Consider the following 22,992-nt stretch of genomic DNA (forward strand, 5'->3'; position numbering starts at 1 on the left):
ATCTTGAATTATACAGAGCTCTGCATGCATGGTCTTCAGCCAGTCACACCTTAAGTGTGGGCGCACACACTGACATTTTACTCAAAGCTCACAGTGGAGCCTTCGCCATAAATATAATGGATACACGCAACTGCTCACACACAAAGTTTAACAGTAGCCTAATCATTTTATTTTCTGCAATGTTTAGCTTCAGAACCTTGTGTGCTTAGTGTAAGAATGTTAACATTTGCTGCAGTACATAAAAAGCAAATCTAGAAAGCATGACATTTTATTTTCCTTTCATTTTATTATTTGTTTGTGCAGGTTGTATCCTGACTCATATTTCATATATCATTACTAGAGTAATCCTCCTGCAAAGGTTCCTCCCTTGTTTTCTGTTATAATAACCATATTTGGAACATGGCTGATAATAAGTAGCTGAAATCACACAGATGGCTGCTAAATTGAATTTACTTGATAGATAGTTGGTTTTCTTTGTATAATCAAGTGCTTGATCAAAGATGCAGTAAGATAATATATATTACAGTTTTGATGTTTGATTCACAGAGAGGACTTTCAACCGCACTTCAAAAAGCTCACATTAGCAACAGAAAAATTATCAGCCAGGAGTGTTGGGGTTTCTAGCATGGAAAACATGGTTAGCATTTGTTCAAAAGCTTCAAAGGCTAATTTTTAAATTTTAGTGTGTGGTGATATAGAGAACTGCAGAGCAAGACAGACAAAAAGTAAACAATATTTGCATAGCAAAAGCAAATTGACAGCTCAGTTCATAAATATTGGAAATGAGGTAAAACGTCTAGCTTTAGATTCACAGCAAAATAAATAAATAAATCCTGTTTGTTTTATCTCAGTTCTTCCTTCTGATTGGGTGAACAGTATAATTTTTACACACGAACCTTGTAAATTCTAAGAGCAAGCTAATCTGAAGTATTATAGCATACAGGTACTTCATATTTGCTGGTTTATGCACTTTAGAGATGGTTAGGTAAAGGTAAAGGGACCCCTGACCATTAGGTCCAGTCGTGACCGACTCTGGGGTTGCGCGCTCATCTCGCATTATTGGCCGAGGGAGCCTGTGTACAGCTTCCAGGTCATGTGGCCAGCATGACTAAGCCGCTTCTGGAGAACCAGAGCAGCACATGGAAACGCCGTTTACCTTCCCGCTGTAGCGGTTCCTATTTATCTACTTGCATTTTGATGTGCTTTCGAACTGCTAGGTTGGCAGGAGCTGGGACCAAGCAACAGGAGCTCACCCCGTCACAGGGATTCGAACCGCCGACCTTCTGATCGGCAAGCCCTAGGCTCAGTGGTTTAACCACAGCGCCACCTCTCAAATGCACACTGGATTTTTGGGGGTTTTTACATACACATCTGGTGATTTCAATGGAAATTTAATAGAAAATCCACACCCCTTTGGTTACAGATTGTTGAATCTGATATTTTCTTATTTTGTCAATATCTCACATGATATTAAGAAGTGATGTGATGCATGTACAAAGGATGTTTCTTAAGGACTTGTAACAATGAGAAGGGTGTTTCGCAAGCACCATGGTAGCAGCTAGGAGGCTGGGGAGCTAAATTTTTTTACCCTTCTGTTTTCTCAGACATAGAAAATATCAAACTAGTATTCCTACTTAACTGTAGGCAAGCAAGTGCACTCTCATAGAAGGCTTGTGAGAATAAAAAAGGAGGTGAACTGTATAGTTGGCAGTGAATTCATTAAAGGAAGGTCAGGATAAAATGAAATAAGTAACATTATTAGTTCAGTTTCCAGATTTCAAAAATATTTTCAGTAATGCCTAAGATCTTTGTTTATGAACAAATAATGGTTTGGTTTAGTTTTCAGTTTTGGTTCAGTCTTATTCCTGAACAAAGGAACCCACATTTACAGTAATAGTAATTCTGGATCATTCAAATGTTACAGTGTAATGTTTTTGCCATTTCTAAGTCCCAGCGCATATCGTACATTTGGAAATCCTCTAAGAAATACAGGAGGAATTTAAGGTTACACTTCCTGTCCATGCCTTCAGTTTAGCTGGCATTGTTTGAATCAGTTTTGACTGAAATGAGTTTGCCTCCACAAAGCTCTGGCATTCACCTATCAAGACAGGATCTTAGAGACAGATTTGACATCACAGACGACTGTATTTTAAAAGGAAGAAAAAGAAAGGTTGCCTTTGTGCTCAACTGTGATTTACAGGTATGAACAGTGTCATGGCACCCACAGCAGCAATTATCCGAACTGTCAATCTGTGGCTGAGGTTAATCCATAGGGTTTAATCCAGTTCAGTTCATGATGTGTCTGTAATTATCTGTTGCACAAAATGAAAGGAAGTATTGATACCTGTTAAACAGGCATTTTCCTTGTCTTTGTGCACTTGGAGACTATTCCAGATTGCAGGACTTTTCCTAGAGGCCCTGGGATTTTTTGCAGTACAGTATAAGCACTACCCTTGATCTTAAATTCATATTGATTTACTTTTTTATTACTCATTATCACTCCTCTTCCCATTCCTTGCAGTAGGGCCTGTCTTTCCAGAAGACACCTTTTGACACAGCCAGAAGGATTTTGTGAATCACTAAGACATCTGCTTCACATCAAGCTGTTATTTGAGCAAACTCAATTACTTGAAAAATACTGATTGGGGGGGGGGGGATAACATAACAGTCAACAGGAGAAGTATTTCAAAGACATCTTGGGTTCTGTTCAGTGGCGTACATTTAACACTTCTGCAAATCAGGGCACCAAATTTCTGTCAATCCCTCTTATCTCATTGTGTTCCAGGGCATCCCCCCAACACCTTTTGACTAAGCAAAACTGCCATCGGAAAAAAATGATAGTTACAGGTGAAATTCGGAAAATTTGAATGTCGTTGAAAAGTGCATTTATTTCAGTAATGCAACTTAAAAGGTGAAACCAATATATGAGATAGATGCACAACATGCAAAGTAAGATATGTCGAGCCTTTATTTGTTGTAATTATTTGTTAGGTGGGTCAATTATAAATTGAATGTAATTAATGAAATGTAATAGCGATGTTTATTTTGTTTATTTTTGTATTATTGTAACTATTTGTTTTATTACTGTGGAATTTCCAAAAGAAAGCATTTGTAAAAATTAAAAGAAAAAATAATAATAAGTTGCATTACTGAAATAAATGCACTTTTCAACGATATTCAAATTTTCCGAGTTTCACCTGTATAAACTTTAAAAATATATAACTAATGTATTCTCTTTTTTTCCCGGGTGGGGGGCTGATGTCTCAGAAGGTGATGAAAACTTTTATTTTAGTGCTATGCCTTTTTTGCTAAATGTCTGGAAAACACTGGCTCATGCACTGTGTTTGCAATTTTGAATAGTGGATATAAATAAAGATTTGCAGCTAGGTGTGTGTGTGTGTGTGTGTGTGTGTGTGTGTGTGTGTGTATATATATATATATATATATATATAAAATCATGCTTATTTCAACTAGGTTAGATCATAGGCGGACGGCAGCTAGGAATTGCCTACGGAGCACCAAAATATTCCCATGCAGTACTACTGCAGAGGGTTGCCATTTCCCTGGTGCCATTTTGCCATGGGCCTGCCTAGGAAGTACACACTACAAGGCCCATCCAGACTTCTTTTTGCACTGCACTTTCCAGGCGCAGGTCCTCACTTTTGGGTCTGTGTCCAAGCAGTTTGGTTTTTGTCCTGCTGCTTTGCCTGGGAAAACATGCTGTTTCCTGCTAAATCAGTACAAATGGTAAAATCAGGCTTTCTATGGATTGTTTGGTTAAGTTAAAACTTTCAGAGGCTTAAAGCTCTAATAATAAGGTTCTCCTTTATCTGTGAGCTAGATAGAATGTATCAGAACTATCAGTATATATTTTTCCCTTGGAGGCCACAGATTAAGTTAAATTCCGGTTGTAAAGTAGCAGTTCTAAAAAACCACCACCACCGTTCACTTTTTCTTTTCTTTTCCTCTGCCTTATCCAGCACGTTTCCCCATCTAAACTCATCATTTGGTGGCATATAAGCAGTCACCTTTCATTCTGCGTAACAGGTACCCCCCAGGGGAAGGGTCTGATAAACATGTAAACTAGTTCATATCATTGATGAGATGAATATGCAGTTAGACAGCAGACACTACCTATGCGCATCTGTTTTCAGTGTTCAGGACAGGAATTCTACCCTTAAATCTGTGAACCGGAGCATGACTTAAAGGATGCTTAAAGGGGGGGGTAGCTCATTTTTGGTAATTTTATTTATTTATTTAATGATTAAATAAGTATGTTCATGTTTAAAATAAACAAAGGCTGGGATTGGATCTCAAGCAAGTAATATTTACTGCTAAACACAGTGGAAGTATAATCTGCAAGAGGTTTACAATGTATATTTGCATTTCATTAGTTTTAACTTCATTAGCTATTGATGTTGCAGTTGCTGAGTTGTGCCCTCTTAAGCCCTTTAGTGGCAAAAAGACTGAGCACATACCAGTGGCTCTGACTTGAAGCCAAAAGTTGTTAAAAAAAAAACACCAAATCTATTTGCTTTAAAAGCAGATATATCTGCTTGGACATGTATTATCCATTAGTTTTGTAATAATGAATGTGGTAAGGAAAGCATGAAGGAAAGGATTAAGAGAGGGGTCAAATGAAAATATATTTACACAGTTATGGATTTCTTTCCTACAGAAAGTTATTTGCATGTAGAAGAAAATGTGTTTTCTGTAATGTGTGAATTATAAGGCAAAGATTTATTTCTCCCACCATGTAAACTGAGAGGCCTGAATTAAAAGAGAAATCAGGAGAGATGGAGTAGAGCAAACCCAGGAGGTTGCAAATACGCTATTTAGCATTCAATTGGCATTATGCTCTGTATCCTGGTTGCTTTCTATTGTTCCATTTTCTCAGATGTTGGCATGCTCAGTGGCATCACAACAGGGGGCCGGGGGACGGTCCGACCTGGGCGGGGTGACAAGAAGGCACCCTACGGGGGCTCGTGGCAGCGCGAGCAGCCATTGCGCCGCCTCAGCCGCATGTGGATGATCCTCCATTCACGGCTGCAGCCACGAGTAGAGGATCCCGGCACCGTCCGTATGGCGCTGGAGCGGCGGCGCTGGCAAACTGCTATGTACAGTGCATGTGCCAAACCCGGAAGTCCCAGAACGGGTTAATTCTGGGTTTCGGCGCCCGTGCATGCGCAGAAGTGCTAAATCGCACTATGTGCAGAAGCGCCGAATCATGACCCATGCATGTGCAGATGCGGCGCTGCGGGTTGCGAACATGCCCCCCACATGGATCTCGTTCGCAACCCGAGCGTCCACTGTATTATTTAGGCTGTGTTATATACACACATATATAAACTAATTTGTAGTATTCTCTGTAAATGTTAGAAGTAATCAAAATTAGTGTGATGCCTAAAAAATAGCAGCCAAAATATATTTAATGACTAATAATCACTGTAGATGTTCATGACATCCCTTCTTGCTGCTAGTTTTGATCTCTGCTTTTGACATCTCTGGGTGGTACTCTAGATTAGCCATGAGGTGGCAGCATTTGAGAAGAGTTGCACACATCTGAGTTTTCTACTGCCAACTGGAAAAACATTGTGGTCAAGAATGACAAACTACAGGAACCCTATTCGGTTGACCATTTCCCCATGATTTTATATTTGAAAAATCAGGATAGCTAGAAGAAAGGACCTCACTGAAGCCAGTTTCCTTTATGAAGTGTTTTTTTAAAAAAATGAAAATAAAAATAAAACCTACACCAGATAAACCTTTTAGAGATGTATTAACATCCCAACATCGGGAAGTGCTTGTGATTTTCCTTCAGTTTCTTCCATTTCATGCTTCTTGGGTCAGTAGGGGAGGCTCCTTTGCCTTGTCACATTTAGTTGTGACGAAGGGTGTTGCAGCAAGGTATCTATGGCCATGGCATAACATAACATGCAGCTTCCAAATTTTTTAATATAGTTCCAATGTTGGAATGGAGCTGTGGTGGCACTGGGAGTTTCTTTAAAATATATATATACTTATGCAAGAAGAAACCTGTAAATATATAAATTCCAGCTTGGAGCATAAACATAAGTAACAAAATAGGGTTTGGCCCAATTTAGCCCTCAGCTCTAAATCCACTGAAGTCGGTGTAGGACAGAATTGGGTCATAAATATCTAAATTGCATTACAACTTGGCTTAATTTATTATTTATGATGAATTGATTTTACCGCCTTAAGCAATCCAACTCTGTACTTGAAAGTAAAAAGATGTAGATAAGTTAACATGCACAGACTTATGAAGGTTAGTGTTTGTGTGTGTTGGGTGAGTGTCTCTGACAGCACATCTCTCTCCCTCTCCCCCCCCCCTTCCCCTCTCTCCAAAAAAAGTCTACAGGAGAGAGCTGAGCATGCATCGCTTTCATATTGGCTGTTTCCAGTAATTGCCTATTTCACAGTAATTGCTTAGAATATAGCCATCTCAATCGGCATTATACACAAAGCCTATGAGAGTGCATAAATTACACTTTTTTCATAACATGACGTGTGCCTGTGTTTGCTGGTTTCACCATCCTGGAGGACTAGGAGAGTGGCCAAGATGATCAAGGGTCTGGAAATTAAGCCTTATGAGGAACAGTTGAGGGGACTGGGTATGTTCAGCCTGGAAAAGAAGAGGTGTGATAGTCATCTTCAAATATCTAAAGGGCTGTCACATAGAAGATACAGCAAGCTTGTTTTCTCCTGCTCTGGAGGCTAGGACTCAAACCAATGGATTCAAATTGCAAGAAAGGAGATTATTACTAAACGTTAGGAAGAACTTTCTGACAGTAACAGCTGTCCAACAGTGAAACGGACTCCCTTGGAAGGTGGTGGACTCTTTTAAGCAGAGGTTGGATAGCCATCTGTCATGGATGCTTTAGTTGAGGTTCCTGCATTGCAGGGGGTTGGACTAGATGAACCTTGGGTCCCTTCCAACTCTACAATTCTATGATTCCATTACTAGTCTGTGAAGGGCACAGGTGGTTTGCACTGCATGAGTCACTCAAGACGGGTGTCATAAAGTTCACATATAACACAAAGCCAAGCCATACCTTAATGTGAACAGAGAAACCTGCAGACTCTGAGAGAGGAAATCGTGGCCCCTTTGCTTCCCTCTGGTCATTTTGCTGCTGTACTGCACTGAGCTAAGCCATGGTTAGGCTTAGCATGTCAGCCAAACACAGTCTTGGAGTTTAGCTTTCTCCCATGAGCTGTAACCAAGATTTGTACTTTGTCTGGGACAGCTATACCATTAACTTGGGTTCAGATGACGTGCTAAACCAGAACACAGCTTAGCTTAGCCCAGCAGCAAAGCAAGCAGGAAGGAGCAAAGCTGTTACAGTCTCCTCACCAGGAGCCCTCACGTTTGCTCGTTCACATGAAGCCATAGCCCGCTCTAGCATTAAGTGTGAGCAAGGGCTACTTATTTCCTTTATTGGTCCTGGTTTAACATGCCAGAGCACGATAGCTAATATAGCTCATATGCAGACGTGCTATCTACGGTATATATATATATAAATGTAAACTGGGCATGTGTGTTCGTCTCCAATGTTCAATGAAACCGCTAGACCGATTGCGTTCAAATTTTGACACAAAGTCAAATGTGACTACGAGAGCAAGCCCATACCATTTTCAAAGACAGATGTCACACCTGTGCAACATAAAAAACCCAAACCCCTTGTTCAAAACCTCCCCACTCAGACGAAAGTGCATGCTGGGAAATAGAACGGGGAAACAGCGTCTCCATTGGCTGCAGACAATCGGTGACATCACAAAATTCCACGGAAACCAACTGAAAACAGGCCTTTTGCAGCAACAAGGCCCAGCATTGCCCAGCCGACTGAATAGGCCACAGCATTGGCCAGCTGGGAGAACTGACTAGGCCGCAGGCCACAACCAACTGAATATGGGCCTTTTACAGGGCCATGCCTTTGAGTAGGATAAATGTGTCAGGGTGGGGTTTGGGGGATTTTACAGAACACGCGTGGGTAGGGGAGTCAGGGTTGGGACAGGGCAAAATTTTACAGAACACTCGTTTTGGGGGAATGATTGTGTGCAAAATGAAGGGGGACTCTGAAGGTCCATTTAACATTAAAAGGTCCATTTAACACAAAAAGCCACAGCAACGTGTGGCAGGGCCAGCTAGTTATGGAGCCAGAAAAACATAGTTGTAAAGAATATACTGATTTGAATGTTGTCTCAGTACATATATTTGTGCTGTTTGCCACCTACCGGTATTACATTTTGTTATGTTCTTCTTATGCACACTTTCTCTTTATTTATGGCTCCATTATACCATAATCTCACATCCTACCATGCCTACTTGATCCCATGAGTATCTTGTTATCACTTTACTTGGATAAAACTTCCTCTTTTCCATACTTCTACTAGAAAAGGGACTCTGGTTCCAGTCTACAATCAGTCAAGAGTATTCTTATTAAGGCCTTTAGTAAATATATAGTTTTGATGGAAACCCTTAAAAACAGGTTTTGGTAAGGGAATATGGTCTTGAAGAGAAATATGGCTTGGGGATTGCAGATTCTGAACTGCATATTCATAACTAAGATCTGGTAAGCTTCTTTTCTTGGATTTCATTTTGGATTTGGGTGTTTGGATATGCATAGGGTACCACAGATGTTCAACTCATTCCCCCCCCCCTTTTTACAGTTTTGTCTGTAGTTCCTTATTGCCTTAAGAAAAGCATAATACAGGAGAGTCTAACAGTTCAGCATTTCGCAAGTCCCTGTAGTATGTCAAGTAAAATAAGCATATGTAGAATATTGGAAGTGTTGCTGTTTTTATTTGAATAGCACAAAAAAGGGAAAGGTTTTTTCCCCTATTGAAACGGGAAAGTATTGGTATATAGAATCCTCAATTTGCCCTATAGTTATTGGAGATCTTGCTGCATGTCTTTCTGTCAAACCACAGAAACACAAAGGCTGGTCTTTGAACATGATTGCTTGACGAGAGAAATGGAACTAGTGCATAAATAAAAGATTACAAAAGTTTCTCAGTGTAAAGACATAGGAAGAAAACATTTGAGATTAGACAAAGCAAACAGACCTAGAAATAAATCTGCCTGACAAAGGAAAGAACAATATGGGAAATAAGCAATGCAAGAATATTTATTCTTGCTCCAGTGGGGAGCTTCTGTAACATTTATTCAAAATAGCATTGATGGGGTGATTTGAAAATGGCCTTCTCCCAGTTTTAATTACTCAATAAATACACAATTGTGATTGTATTCCAAATGGAACAAGGGCATGGCCTGAAGACACAATATGTGTCAATCTTGCTGAAGTGAAGTTCTGGATCGGGTCAGTGTCTAGATAGGAAACCACTTGGGAATCCCATGCATTCTGCCTTGAATTATTTGGAAGAAAGGCATAAAATAATGGCACATGAAGCCTCTGAGGACCCCACCTTTCAAGGCCTCCTTGGTGATGAGCAGCAGGTGGTCATTTCCCCCCTCCTTTGTAAAGTATACAAAGCTGAAGAAGGAAGTTGGAAAAGTGACTCTTTCTCATTTCAGGTCCATGTGCTTTTCAAGACTCAGACCCATTTTGTGGGATTTGGTTTGTGGGAGAAGCAACCACAGCAGGTGATGTTCATGATAGTTGCTCAAATGTCAGAACATGCCCATAGACCTAGAAAGGGTAACAACCCCCAAAATAAACAATGAACGTGTAAAACATCAGTGCCCCATACAGAATATTTCATTGCCAGTGGTATATACGGTAACTCCCCACCCCATTGCAGCCCAGGCCCCACACTCTCCTCACCTCACCAACTGAGGTAGAAAGAAAGGACATCACACAATCAAAATAGGATCCAATCAGACCACAACTTTATTGACTACAGATGAAGAGGTTTGGCATAGGAGGAGAAGCAGGTGCTGGGGCTGGCGCAGGCCACGTTAAATATCCTGGAAGTGGACCTGAGGGAAGCCAAGGAGGGCCAGCCTCCAAGCTTGCCAGCCATTGGCCAATTTGCAGACAGGCTTGGATCTGAATTCCCAGCCAGCAGAGAGAGCTCAAAGATCCATCCAACTGACAGGGAAATCCCCAGCAGCCATGGCTCCTGGCTGGATCCCTATGAAAGGAAGCAACGGTGGCCTGCAATGCTGCCACACCAAAAGAGTAAGCAGACTTGTCCAGGCCTCTTCACTATGCCAGCCTGGTGTGGTGAAGTGACATTTTAACTTCCCCTCTCCTTCTGCCCTGACTAATGGGTGTGGTGTTGGTTATGCTGGTCCATTAAGCCCCACCAGGGCTGAACCACCCATGAGGCAAGCTGAGCTGACTGCTTCTGGTGGCAGGATCCACAGGGGAAGTAGATCCCAAAGCAAAGCTGAGCAGAGATGTAGCTCTTCGCTCACTCTTTCTTTCCTTGAAGGGAGGGAGGCACCATTTTCTGGTTCGCCTCAGGTGCCAAACTGTCTTGTGCCATCCGTGAGCCCCACCTCTGCCAACCAGAGGCTTGGATTGCATCTTAACTTAAGAGATGGTGACATTTACTAAGTCACCCATTCTGCTCCCTGGGGGAGCACAGATGTGGGAAACCTGGGTTTCCAACATGGAAGCAGACTACTCTAGCTACTGTACCAGTTTCAGCTTTCATCTGGTTCAAATTACAGTTATCAGTGATGTGTGCATTATTATGTAGGAACATGAAATTATTTATTTGAATGGACATTTAAACTGGGGCATGGAAATCTTCAGAAATAATAAGAACAGAACTAAATAGTTTTATTGTCAACCTCTCTAGCCAAAACAATTACAGTAGGGCAAGCCAATGAATATTAATACTGAAGTGTACATTAGAGGTTTCATATTTGTTTGGAAAAGGATAAGAGCATTGATGGATTTCTTGTTAGACCACTTATGATGTGCCTAGTATTTCAATAAGCATAGAAAGAGAAACAACATATCAATTAATGATGTGAAACAGTTATGGCCACTGAGCAGCATCTCCCCAAAACACAAAATATCTAGCAGAAGTTAGAGATTATCAATATGGCTTTATCCCTATTCTAGAGTGTAGCTATTTCTTTAGCTTAGCAGTCTATCCATCATCTTGTCTCAAGAAACCTGGAGGTAATACAGTTGTTGTTTTGACTGGGAAGAGTCCCTTTCCCTCCTTTTGCCATAACTGGTCCATTGTGGCTTAGAGGGGTTTCTGTCTCTACAATACTTGTCAGATTTTGTATCATCTTACGATGGGTTAGCTTCAGATCGCTGATATTTGCTTCATTTTTTATTTTTCCCCTTTGTGTGTATTTATGACATTCCACTTGTCACCTTTTTAAACTTGCATTTTGCAAGGTATTTTGGAGAAGGAGAGAAATGGGACATGACAGAGGGAAGGGTAGAGATTTATGCAAGTATATACAGTATTTAAGGTTTGGAAATTTCAGGGGGGGGGGGATAAAATAGTTGTTGCTGTTTTTCTCCAATACAGAAGTATGGTCCAAGGATGGTAATTTGGGTCTTACACATTCAGTGAGCGTATTTGTTCCTGTACATTCATTCACATGTCATGTTCAGTCCATGTACACAATAGTTGAACTGTGATCAGCAAGTGTTCACTCTTTCACACAAATATTTGTGCTCAGTGTTACATGTGAACAAGCTTAATGTCGCACACATATGGGGAAAGGAATGTTCAGTGAGCTAACTATGAACAAGGTGGAACTATCAAGAAGAAACCGTTAGGACGGGACATACTGCCTCTAAAAAAATTGACAGAGATCCAAAAGTTCACACAACTACCAACATTTTTTTAATGGTTCTTATGTTCTTTGTGTTCCCTCAAATGCTGGGTCTAAGGATCAGGAGACTCTCCAGAGTGGCATTTGATGCATTAAGAAGGACTGTAGTGGAATGGGAAATTAGCATATGCAAAGGGGGGTGGGGGTCAGTCTCAGCAATTTATGTGGCAGGAGATAAGCATACTTGGCAGCATTGATACAGCATTCATTTCAGCCAGCTGATTTATTCTGTTCATATATAGGATTCTTGCTTTGTGACCTAATTATATCTTACTGTTGTTCTCATGATGCAGCATAGATTATGAAATGCCTACATGGGTAGCAGGGAAGATGCTGATACTGGGCCACCTGTGTGACTTTCTCCTTTTCTCATCTTTGCAAACAGCTTTCAAATGAAGCTTCATGGGAAGGGAGGGAAGACTATTTTTGTGTGCGACTCCCTTTCCGCCACCTGAGCTGTCAGCCCCTGATAATCGCCAGTAACCTGTGTTTATCTATATTACCTGGTCAATTTGAGAAAGGTCATTCTGGGTTTACTGCAAGCCATTTTTCATTTGGCTTTATTGTTCCTGCATTGATCAGAGTCACTCATTCCAGGCAGATCCTTGTTGCACAAGGTCTTCCCGGTCTACCTGTTCTTTATGTGTGAATAGAGCAGGGAAGATGGAGAACAAGGAAAAGAAGGGGTGTCCTTTACCTCCAGCAGCAAGTATATTTGTTGGGGGCAAAATTATTTGTACCCAGATCATAGCTGCCAAGTCTCCTGCTGAAAAATGCGGGATCAGCAGCGGTGCGGCACCGGAAGTCGCTTCTACGCATGTCTGGACATGCGTAGAAGCGACTTGCGGTGCCGCACTCCCCATGTATGGGCACCGGAAATCGGGCGGCGCCAACATCCAAAATGGAGTCTCCCTGGCAGGTAAGAAATCCGGGGGATTTACAGGATTTTTCCCAATATGGGCTGCCAGTGGGAAACGGTTTAAAATACGGGGGTTTCCTGCGAAAAACGGGAGACTTGGCAGCTATGACCCAGATGTACACTTCATCAAGATTTGCATGGTTTCTCTTTTCTTGATTGGAAGCATAGCAATCTAGGCCCTGCAGGAGCTTGCTCCATGATGACAGTAGGGCACAGAGCACATGGCAGAGTTTCAGAATGTATGCAAGAGGCTCCAGCCTGTTTTGGTGCTTTGCACAGTAGCCACCAACACACCTTCTGGGTGCAGCTTTCCTTTATGAATTCCATCAGATTGAGGAGGGGATGAGGATGAGGAGAGGCCAATGATGGAATCTTACCCCACATCTTAAGGGCCATCAGCATAGCCCTTTCTCTCTAGTGGTGGACTTCTATGACTTTTCAAAGGAAAGTGGGGCAAAGCTACAATGCACTTACTTATCTAGTACAGTGGTACCTCGGATTACGAACTTAATTCGTTCCGGAGGTCCGTTCTTAACCCGAAACCGTTCTTAACCTGATGTGTGCTTTCACTAATGGGGCCTCCCGCTGCTACCATGCCGCCAGCATGCGATTTCTGTTCTCATCCTGGGGCAAAGTTCTCGATCCGAGGTACTACTTCTGGGTTAGCGGAGTTTGTAACCCGAAGCGTTTGTAACCCAAGGTACCACTGTATAAGATGCTACAGCTAAAAGGCATCTCTTTCAAGTTTCATCCATTGTGAGGTATTTTTAATTTTATGCTTGGTGGCCGCCACCCCTCCCCCAATTCAGATATTACTGAGCCAGAATTTGTTGCATTAATCAGAGATAAGTAATACTTTCCAGATTTATTAGTACTGTTTTCTGCCTACAGTATCTGCAGATGGTACGAGATTAAGTGCTTTCTAGGCACTTCATTTTTTACTAAAAGTTTTGTGTTTGCATACATGTGCTAGTATATTGATAAAGGTTTATTGAAGTCTGATACGTGCTGAATATTGTATAATGATTGTCCATATTTCCACAATGAAATTAACTGAATATTGTCTGCATTTGACTATTGAAATTCTCAAATCAGGTTTTTGCTTAAATCTGGGTAGGTTTTTTTTTTATTGTTGTCAGATGTTTATGGAGCATCTGTGAGTTAAGTGATACAAACTTCAACATACAATTGGATAAGATCCACTTTCTGTTCTGCATCACCCACTGTCATCAATAATGTTGGAAAATATAAGCACTATAGTATATGTTTCAGTGTATATATACAGCCCCTAGTTAACGACTGTAGAGTAATACCGGTCAAACTGGTGATAGATCTCTTTATGTATTTATTTTATTTATGTAATTATTATGTTTGTATACCACCTTTTATCTTCCAAGGACCTCAAGGTGGTGTACATGCTTCTCCTCTTTCCCATTTCATCCTCACAACAACCCTGTGAGGTAGGTTAAACTAAGAGATAGTGGCTGGCCGAAGGCTACCCATTGAGCTTCATGGCTGAGTGGGGAGATCTGAGCCAGAGGTAATAAAATATCTGTGCCACAGTTGTTATCACACCATTCACCATGGAACTAACACAGCCCAAAAGGCAAACAAAACCATGTGACTAGCTGTCTCATTGCTCATTTTTTTTATACCTGCAATACCAGACAGTGACCACGGTAGGTGAGGTTTATATACACCCCCAATGGCAGAAAACTACAAAATGGGATTCTTGGGATTAAATGTACCTGTGTGGAAAAAGAAAACACTGTTTTTCACTTTGTTGTGCCATACACCTAACAAGAAAAACTCCATATGCTATAATAACATAAAGGGACCCCTGACTGTTAGGTCCAGTCGTGGACAACTCTGGGGTTGCGGCGCTCATCTCGCTTTATTGGCCGAGGGAGCCGGCGTACAGCTTCTGGGTCATGTCAAAAGTGAGCTAAACTCCTCAGAAATCAGGGGCTTCCAGACCCACAAACCTGTTTCAATAGGGGGAAATGTAGCATATCCAAGCTGCCTCCAAGTAAAGCTATACTTAGGAGAAAAATGGTGCTTCCATTACTGAGCATGTACTGTACTTGGTATCAGCAATATGCAAAGGTGGTCCTTGGCCAGCCATCTTACAATTGATTGACAAATTATTTGGGTTTAGTTTGCAATGCATTAGATAAATCAGCAACCTAAGTGGGGCAGAGGCATCCTTTAAACTGGGTCAAGAAGACTTGCAGTCTTTGAATTTTTAATTTGACACAAGTATGTTTAAAATTCATCCAACAGAAGACAACAGATCTGGAAAGTCAAAGTTTAAATTATGGAGAGTCTGTTGATCAAAGTGTTATGCAGCTTTGTAGGTGCTGTCCGTATTTTATACCTATCCATTTTGGTATTTGTACAGCTCAGTGGTAGAGCATCTGCTTTGCATGCAGAAGATCCCTCGTTCCATTTGCAGCATCTGGAATTAGGCCTGGGAGAGACTCCAGCCTGACACCTTGCAGAACCATCCAGTGTAGACAATCTCTTGAGTGCAATATGCAAGACTTCTAGCTGTTCCACACGTCTCTTTCATCAGACTGAGTGATCTTATGAATAGGAGTGGTAGTTTAGAGAGGTTACCATGGGCTTATCCACACTTACTTTTCCTCTGTGCTTTCCAGGCATGGTCCAAGCTTTTCTTTTTTCTTGCTCCAGAGTTTTCTCCATGAAAACACACTCTTTAAAGCTTAATCAGAAGAAACGGCAATCCACATAAAACCCAAATAGACGTTTGCTCCGATTGAGTGCGAAAGAGTGATTTTTTCCCCCAGGGAAAGCTCCAAGGTAAAAAGTGCGGACCTGAGCCTAGAAAGAGTGGGGGCAAAAGGTAAGTGTGGATAAGCTTTATAATGTGTAGTGCATTTTACGAGGGCTGAAAGCACTTTACATCCTTGGAACAGTCTTCAAAGTAGTTCTAATACGTAATAGTTCTGCTTGCGGGCTTCCTGGAGGCATCTGGTTGCCCATGGTGAGAACAGGCCCCTGGACTGGATGGGCCTTTGGCCTAACTCAGCAGAGCCATTCTTACAGTGTTCAAAGTACAGTCCTCCCAGTGCAGGAAAATAGAGAAATAGTGGGCTGGTTCAGACAAAAAGCTGAATCATACTCTAGGTTATGAGAATGAGCCTAGGGAAGCCTCAGGTTCATCTGCTTCCTTTCTCCCTCTCTGGTGCAGCTAAAAAAAGGCCATGTGAATGTTTGTTCTGTTTTAGATTAATCACAGCTTGCTGTTTCTTTGAACCCAACAGTGGTCAAGCTTAACTACAATTTGTTGTAAGAATCCCATCATCCTGGATCGTTGGCCATACTGGCTGGGGCTGATGGGAGTTGGAGTCCAACAACATCTGTCAGGCAGGCTCAAAATAAGCTGGTTTGTTTCAACAAACCATAGTTAAGGTTAACCACAATTTTGTTCTGTTTTTGCTGCAGACATCATGCTAGACTCTTATTAATCTAAAATGGAAGATGAAGCTTCCAATCTCTTTCGCATGGCCATAGGGCAGGAGGTTCATACCCATCAACTGTCCCAATTTTAGCAGGACACTCCCAGATTTACAGAAACCATCCTGATCTGGGAATGTCATGCTTTTGCCCTCCAGTGTCACAGCCACTGATCTCAGGGAGGAGGATGAACTGGCACTTGTCCTAAGCCTCTCCATGGCACCTGGCTGGAGCAGAGAGGAGAGGATTTCATAGCACGCCCCGAGGTTGGGACTCCTCTCAGGCGGCAGTGGTTGCTACCCCACTGCAGCTCAGGCACAGTCCCCTCCCTCTTTCCTCTCACCCACCCAGTGCACGCTTCCTCATGCACATGGATGAGCAGGCAGAGCAGTCATGGGAGGGGTGAAGGGAAAGGGGGGACCTGGTGTGTGTGCGTGTGCACTCACATGTGCTCCCACCCCCAGGTGATAGCAGCAGCTGTGGCAAGCCGGGCAAAGCTTGCTTATAGACAAGTCGAGTCCAAAGCTGCCTTCCCTTCCCCCTGGAGTGTGTGAGCAGTGCTTTCTTGGCTGCATCTGTTGTTATCATGATCATCAGACCCAAGTGGTGGAAGGGGTGCTGAGCAAGAATTGCAGGATTTGCAGTGTTGTTTTCTTTCCCTCTACCACCTCCAGTTTGGTTTCTACATGGTTCTTCTTCGTGAGTAGAGGCATTGGTGGCTCAGCTTTTGGTCACACAGGTCTGGGTGGGGATCACAGAAGCCTGGGGAATGCTGAATTGTGGGTGGGTGGGTGCCTCTGAATCCTGGGGATTGCCTAGCAGCCCAAGCTATCTCTGTACCCTCATTGAATGCGTTTCCATCTCTCCAGCCTTGTTGCATGCGTTGCCCCCCTCACCTCTCTGTGTGAGGGGATGGCAGTGGCTTAGGTGGAAAGCAGCTGGGGTGTCAAGAAGGGAGAGGAGAGTGATGGAAGGAATCCTAGTGCTGCTCCAGAAAGACAGCCATATTGAGTCCTTCCTGCTGCACACCTCCTGATGTGGTTTTGTTTTCATTTGTGGGGAGGGGGTCTGTTCTGTCATCATCCCCCCATTCTCTTGATCTCACATTGTTTGGTGTAGGGAAGTAATAAGTACCTCCCCCACTCCTTTCCCACACATACCTTCTGTCAGATATTGCTCTTGGATCCTCTACCTCTGGCCTGCATGGGGGAATGTTTCCTGCCTCCCTTCCCCTCCCCTCAACACGTTCCAACCTGACTTAATAACAACAACACAACGCAGAGTGCTTAAGTTCTTGTTATATCGCGGGGGGGGGGAGGCTCTGTCTTTCCTCATCTCTTCAGGTTGAGACTAAGCATAATTGGTCATGCATAGCATAACGAGCATCCCAATTTTAATTGGCAGCATGTTGGAGGGTATGGAGTCTTAGAATGCTAACTATGGCTTAGAAGTTTGTGTGTACCAGGCCAAGGGTATGTCTAAGGCTGTCTATTCTAATCCCACTGCAGGGAGATTTTAACCGGGAGGACGTATTAGCTATCTTCTCACACTCACAGGGTGGGATTGAACTAATGAGTGGAAATCCTGAATAATGACTCCCCACCCCCCAGTCCTCCCCCTGCAAATACAATCTTGCCGCCAAAATTGACAATTGGGGAGAACTCCAGGAACTGCGCACGGAGGGGAGATAGGGGTTTTGTTCCATCGGGTAAGCTGAAATGTTTGCCTGATGGAACCCTTTGCTTAAGTGCAACATTGATTCCTCCCACAGAAAATAGACCTCCCTTGCCTCTCTGTAGCATTATTCTTGGCCGTTGGGATAACCCAACAGATACTCTTCAACAGCTGTTGAAGGGTGGTTAGAATATGTTTTTCTTTTCTTTTTAGTATTTTGCCATCATACTGAGGAATTCCCCAAGGAGAATTACATGTGGGAATACATAACCTGAGAGTTCATTTTTAATTGGAATGTATTCAGAAGCAGGAGTGAACAGTAACCTGCTTGGACACGTCTATCCTTTCAGTTCAGTTAGTTTAGCAAAGCACAGGGTGAATCCAGGGGCCTATCAGAATTGCCCTGTTTTCTTCATCTTTCATATTTATTTGGGTTTGGGGTTGTTGTTGTTGTTGTTTTTCACTCAAGCTGTACTCAGGAGAATACCCTACTGATTTTTATTATTTTTTATTTATTTGCTGGAACAGAATATGGAAGGAGGAAAAACAGAAAGAAAAAGCAGATTCTCGTTTTTACTGCAGTGATCTGCAGCTTAAAATTAAGGCCCATCCTGCCATCTAGTGATGAAATATATATGTATATATACCAGCCAGTTGTGGGTGTGACTAAAACACCTATTGAGAGGAAATTTAGAAAAACAACGTGAAGTAACAGCAAATGATGCTGAACGCTCTGTGCTGTTTCACTTGGTGTGACAGAACTGTGTTAGGAAATATGGAAAAAAGGAATAATGCATTAAAAAGTGTCAAGCTTCCTGGGTCTTAAAATGAAGCTTATCTATAGAAGCAAAGCACCTTTACTGGTTTCAGCATTAAATCGTCTAATACCGCTCTTCATACTGATTATTTGCAGATCTATTCAGACAGGCAATTTTGCATTTTGGCTTGGGAAAAATTTTTTATGTGCTGGTATGGGCACCCATATCAAGGAGGTAGCAGTAATTTTTATACAGATTTTTATATTTCTCCCCCCACCCCACCCCTGGCAATCACACCAATTAGGTGTCTCACAGCACAACAGTGTTGGGGCTAGGTGAATTTTAGAACTGAAACCAGGAGTGACATGGAGCCCTGAAACTTATCCTCAACCCTTGTAACCCTTGTGCCATTTTCAATGTGCTTTTGGGGAAATTTGATATATTTTGTATACGGCACCTCAGTGCTAAACCTGTTGGCCATGATCCAGCTCCAGTCATATGTAACTAGTAGTATATAATGCCAAGAAGCTCTGGAAGGGTATATCATAGAGCAAAATAATGGGCCAGCCCATTTAGTTTCATGGCGATGTTGTACCAGCAGTCAAACCTTTGAACTTTTATCTTCAGCACTACAGCATAGAGCTACAAAACTGTGTTCCTTAAGCAGTTTTCATCAACTTAGTGCCCTCCAGATGTTTTGGGCTGCATCTTCAAACAGTCCAGTGAATCCTTACCTACAGACTGGAGATTCAGCAGCCTGGCATTCACTGTTACTGTTTACGTTATTTTTTTAAAAAAAATGGTGCATTAAAATCCAGGATGAGCCCTATGGTTGCATGCCTTCTCTCCAACACATGCATATTACAATGTAGGCATTACACCTCAATGCATCTTTTGACACTGATTGTATGCCCACTGCCTTACCTATAAAGTCACTGGAGATCAAATATGGATTAAGTCATTGTGTTTGGTCTATTATGAAGTTCTGTAGGCACAGGGCATTTCTTGTTGCTATATATATATTGTTTGGGTAAATAATGCCCCTCAGGTGTGCACACATTTTTCCATATCATTGGTAGCACTACATTGCTGGGTACCCAACTGTAATCCTACTCAGCTGCTACCCCATGACATGAAGGCATTTGTCATCATTTAGAAGCCATATTGGGTTGAGTTCTGCCTTGCTCTGGCCCCCGTGTGACCAAGTCCTCAGAGGTTGTTTTAGGGCAACATAACCAGTTTGCGAGCACAGAGCTGAGGGGGCATCTTCCTGCCTCCTTCCAAAAGCCTAGTAAGCTCCTGCTTCGGGGAGGTGGTTAGTGGATATGTACCTGGTCCATTCTGGGGTGCCGTTCGCACCCCGAAAAGTACATATCCAGAGCGGCAATAGAGCGCATGCATGAAGCGTGCAGAACGCTTCTGTGCATGCGCGCGCGGCGGAACCCGGAAGTAAACACTTCCAGGTCCGCCGAGTACTTAACATGAAAATATGCAACCTGTAGCTAACGCAACCCGAGGTATGACTGTAGTGACCACTCAGCTCTCACTCCCAGGCATTTGCATGGAGGTTGTCATATATACAAAACGGCTCATAGAAAGGAGCAGGGCTTTCTTTCAGCCGGAACTCACCGGAACTCAGTTCTGGCATCTCTCAGGTGCTGTTCTAAGAGAATGGTGAGTTCTGGCACCTCTATTTCTAGAAAAATAGCACTGGGAAGGAGCTTGGAAAAGGGGCTATTGCAATGTGGGATTTCACATTATTAAGGACCAATGATGTCTGCTACAGTGATCTCAACCAACACAGTGGCCCTGCTCACTCCTGAGGCACTTCCCACCATGAGTGTGATTGAGGCCTACTTGTGTGTGTTGTAGGGAGCTCATCTGTGCATCTTGAATTTGGCGCCCTGGTGCTTATTGTGATGGTTCACCTGCCTCTGTTACTGATATAATCACTCTGTGATGTTGTATGGCTGTAGGTGTCCGGGCACCCAGTCATAAGCGTTTATGTACAGGCATAGCAAATCTTAGGCTCAAGCTGTTTAGAGGTTAAGTGATTTGCCAAAGGCAGTGAAGAAAATTATCAGCAGAGTTGGGTTTTGTTTCAAGCAGCATCTCACAATTCCCACATGGGAGTTTTTAACATAGATTTTCCCCTATTAAAATCAAAGAGAGTTCTGTTTTAGAATCAACAGCAGGGAAGAAAAGCCTTGGGCCTTCCACACGCTTTGTTAATAACTATGAGAGTTTTCTGAAGCAATGAAAGTAACAGACACAGCTGCCATTGCATCCAGCTTATCACTGAGCATTTTATGGGCCACTTCATTATGTGACATTGTCTTTGTTCTCATGAAGATATGCTTACCAGTCCATCAGGCTGAATGATGAGCAGGGAAGGTATTGATCTCCACAGGAAACACTAGCTTCTGTCATAGAACAACAACACTTAACTCAGTGGTGGTAGTTAACTGGTGTGGTTTGCACTGATTTAAAATATTCTGAGTAAAATGTCTCCAGTTTAAATAACTGATTTTTGTCCTGCAACTGATTTTTAGTATGTGTCAAAATACTGATATGTTTCTATTTCCTATTTAAACAAGCTTCTGGTTTAAAACTCTCTCCAGACACAGAATTAAGCCTAATTATAATTTTTTTATCTAGCCTAGCAAACTAAGTTGATGTTAATTGCCATGGTCTGAAGTTTTACCAGTGCCCTCTCCAGGTGGTGTTTTTTTTATTTTTATTTTTATTTTTTGACAAACATATTGCATGAGATAGTATGTAAATTTTTGAGAAATGTCTGCACACAAGCTTTCATAAACCTTTATTCTGTCTTTAGAATTTGGAATGATGGGAGATCATACAATTAAAAGTCAGCGACCTCGATCTGTTCATGAGAAAAGGGTCCCTCAGGAACAAGCTGATGCTGCTAAATTTATGGCACAAACTGGTAATACATTAGTTACATTTTTTCTACTTACTGTGTTTAATTTTAGAAAAGCCACTGCATGTCTCCATAATCTTTTGCTGCATATTTGTCAGTTTTCTAAGCTGATACTTTTTTTAAGCCATTTCTTCTTATTTTTATTTTTGCCACCAGTTAAAGTCCATAAATAAAGTAGCTGAAAATTAGACAGATTGTTTAAAAACAAACAGTGTCAAATGTGAATACTGTTATATTTGTCCTTCTTTAAATAGAAAGCAATATCTCTTTTAATATAATAGCGATATTGAATGTAAACATTTAAGGAAAAAGCACCCAAAACAACAACACAGCTTCTTAAAAGGAAATTAAGTGTAGCATATATTAAGTACACATAAGCCTGTTTCAAAAATAAGATGCCTAGATACTCAATAATAATAATAATAATAATAAGGTACTGATATATGGAGCCATGAGACTTGTTTGCACTTCTCCTGGGTGGGAGCAGAGTTGCTCCATTCCCTTGATTCCTCCTCAAAGTGACTCAATGGGAAATCAGAAAACCAGAAGTAACCTACTAAAGGAAAATAAAAGAACCCCAGTGTTCAACTTATAAGACATACTTTGTAATACTCCTTTAATAAGGCCCTGATTATCCAATTTTGTTGACTTGAAAATATAAACCTGCACTTACCGTACAAACCTGTATATGCTTACTCAGAAGTAAATATGCATTGGGTGGAACAAAAAGTTCCACTACCTTATTCCCAGATGAGTGAGCGTTAGGCACTGAGTGCAGCTCTCATTGGTACTGCAAAGTTAACTTGTGCATTGCATCTCAGGATGTGTATCCCCAATCATTGTCTTAGGCTGTGCATACATAGTTGCACATAGTTATATCTGGATCAGGTGCCAGAAAGTTTGCTAAACCAGTTAAAGCACTTGAAAACTAGCAAATGAACCTGGCCAAATACATCAATGCAAACAAAAAGCTATGCACATTGGTCGCTAAATGGAATTATTTGTTCATAGAAGTTACACTGAAAAAGAAAAGACCAGTGTTGTTTCAGCAAGCTTGGTGCCATTTTTCTTTTGAATGAGGCTTTCTCTCCATAATTATTTATCAACTGGTATCACAATCCTTAAACCACTTACTCCACACTGTAGTAGGATTATTCAGGGGTAAATTACAGCTATTAGTACACATGTTTCTTTATCATTAAGGCCACAAACGCCCAACCACTTATTCCATGTAATTCCATGAAATAAGTTTATGTGTGATGGAATAAACTGTATTCAGAATGCAATCAAGGAATAGATTGTACCTGTTACAACGGTGTTTTGTAAGATCTAACATCTTAATATGGAGTCCTTCATTGTATCTAAGGAGTAGATGAAGCCTTATAAGCTTCTAAGCTCTAGCTAGTGTGTGGTAGGTCTTATGATAATC

The 22,992-nt window shown here is 41.8% G+C and overlaps 1 protein-coding gene across 1 annotated transcript in view; it reads left to right on the forward strand.

Annotated features, from left to right (window-relative positions):
• Positions 1-22,992, forward strand: part of ADGRB3 (adhesion G protein-coupled receptor B3) — a 432,921-nt gene that overhangs the window by 127,248 nt on the left and 282,681 nt on the right. Inside the window, exon 3 of the mRNA XM_035109688.2 lies at positions 21,459-21,569. Within this exon, the coding sequence (XP_034965579.1) occupies positions 21,459-21,569 (111 nt within the window). The remainder of the gene's footprint in view (positions 1-21,458; positions 21,570-22,992) is intronic.

This window comes from Zootoca vivipara, chromosome 3 (genome assembly GCF_963506605.1).
Source record: "Zootoca vivipara chromosome 3, rZooViv1.1, whole genome shotgun sequence".
Lineage (NCBI taxonomy): Eukaryota > Metazoa > Chordata > Lepidosauria > Squamata > Lacertidae > Zootoca > Zootoca vivipara.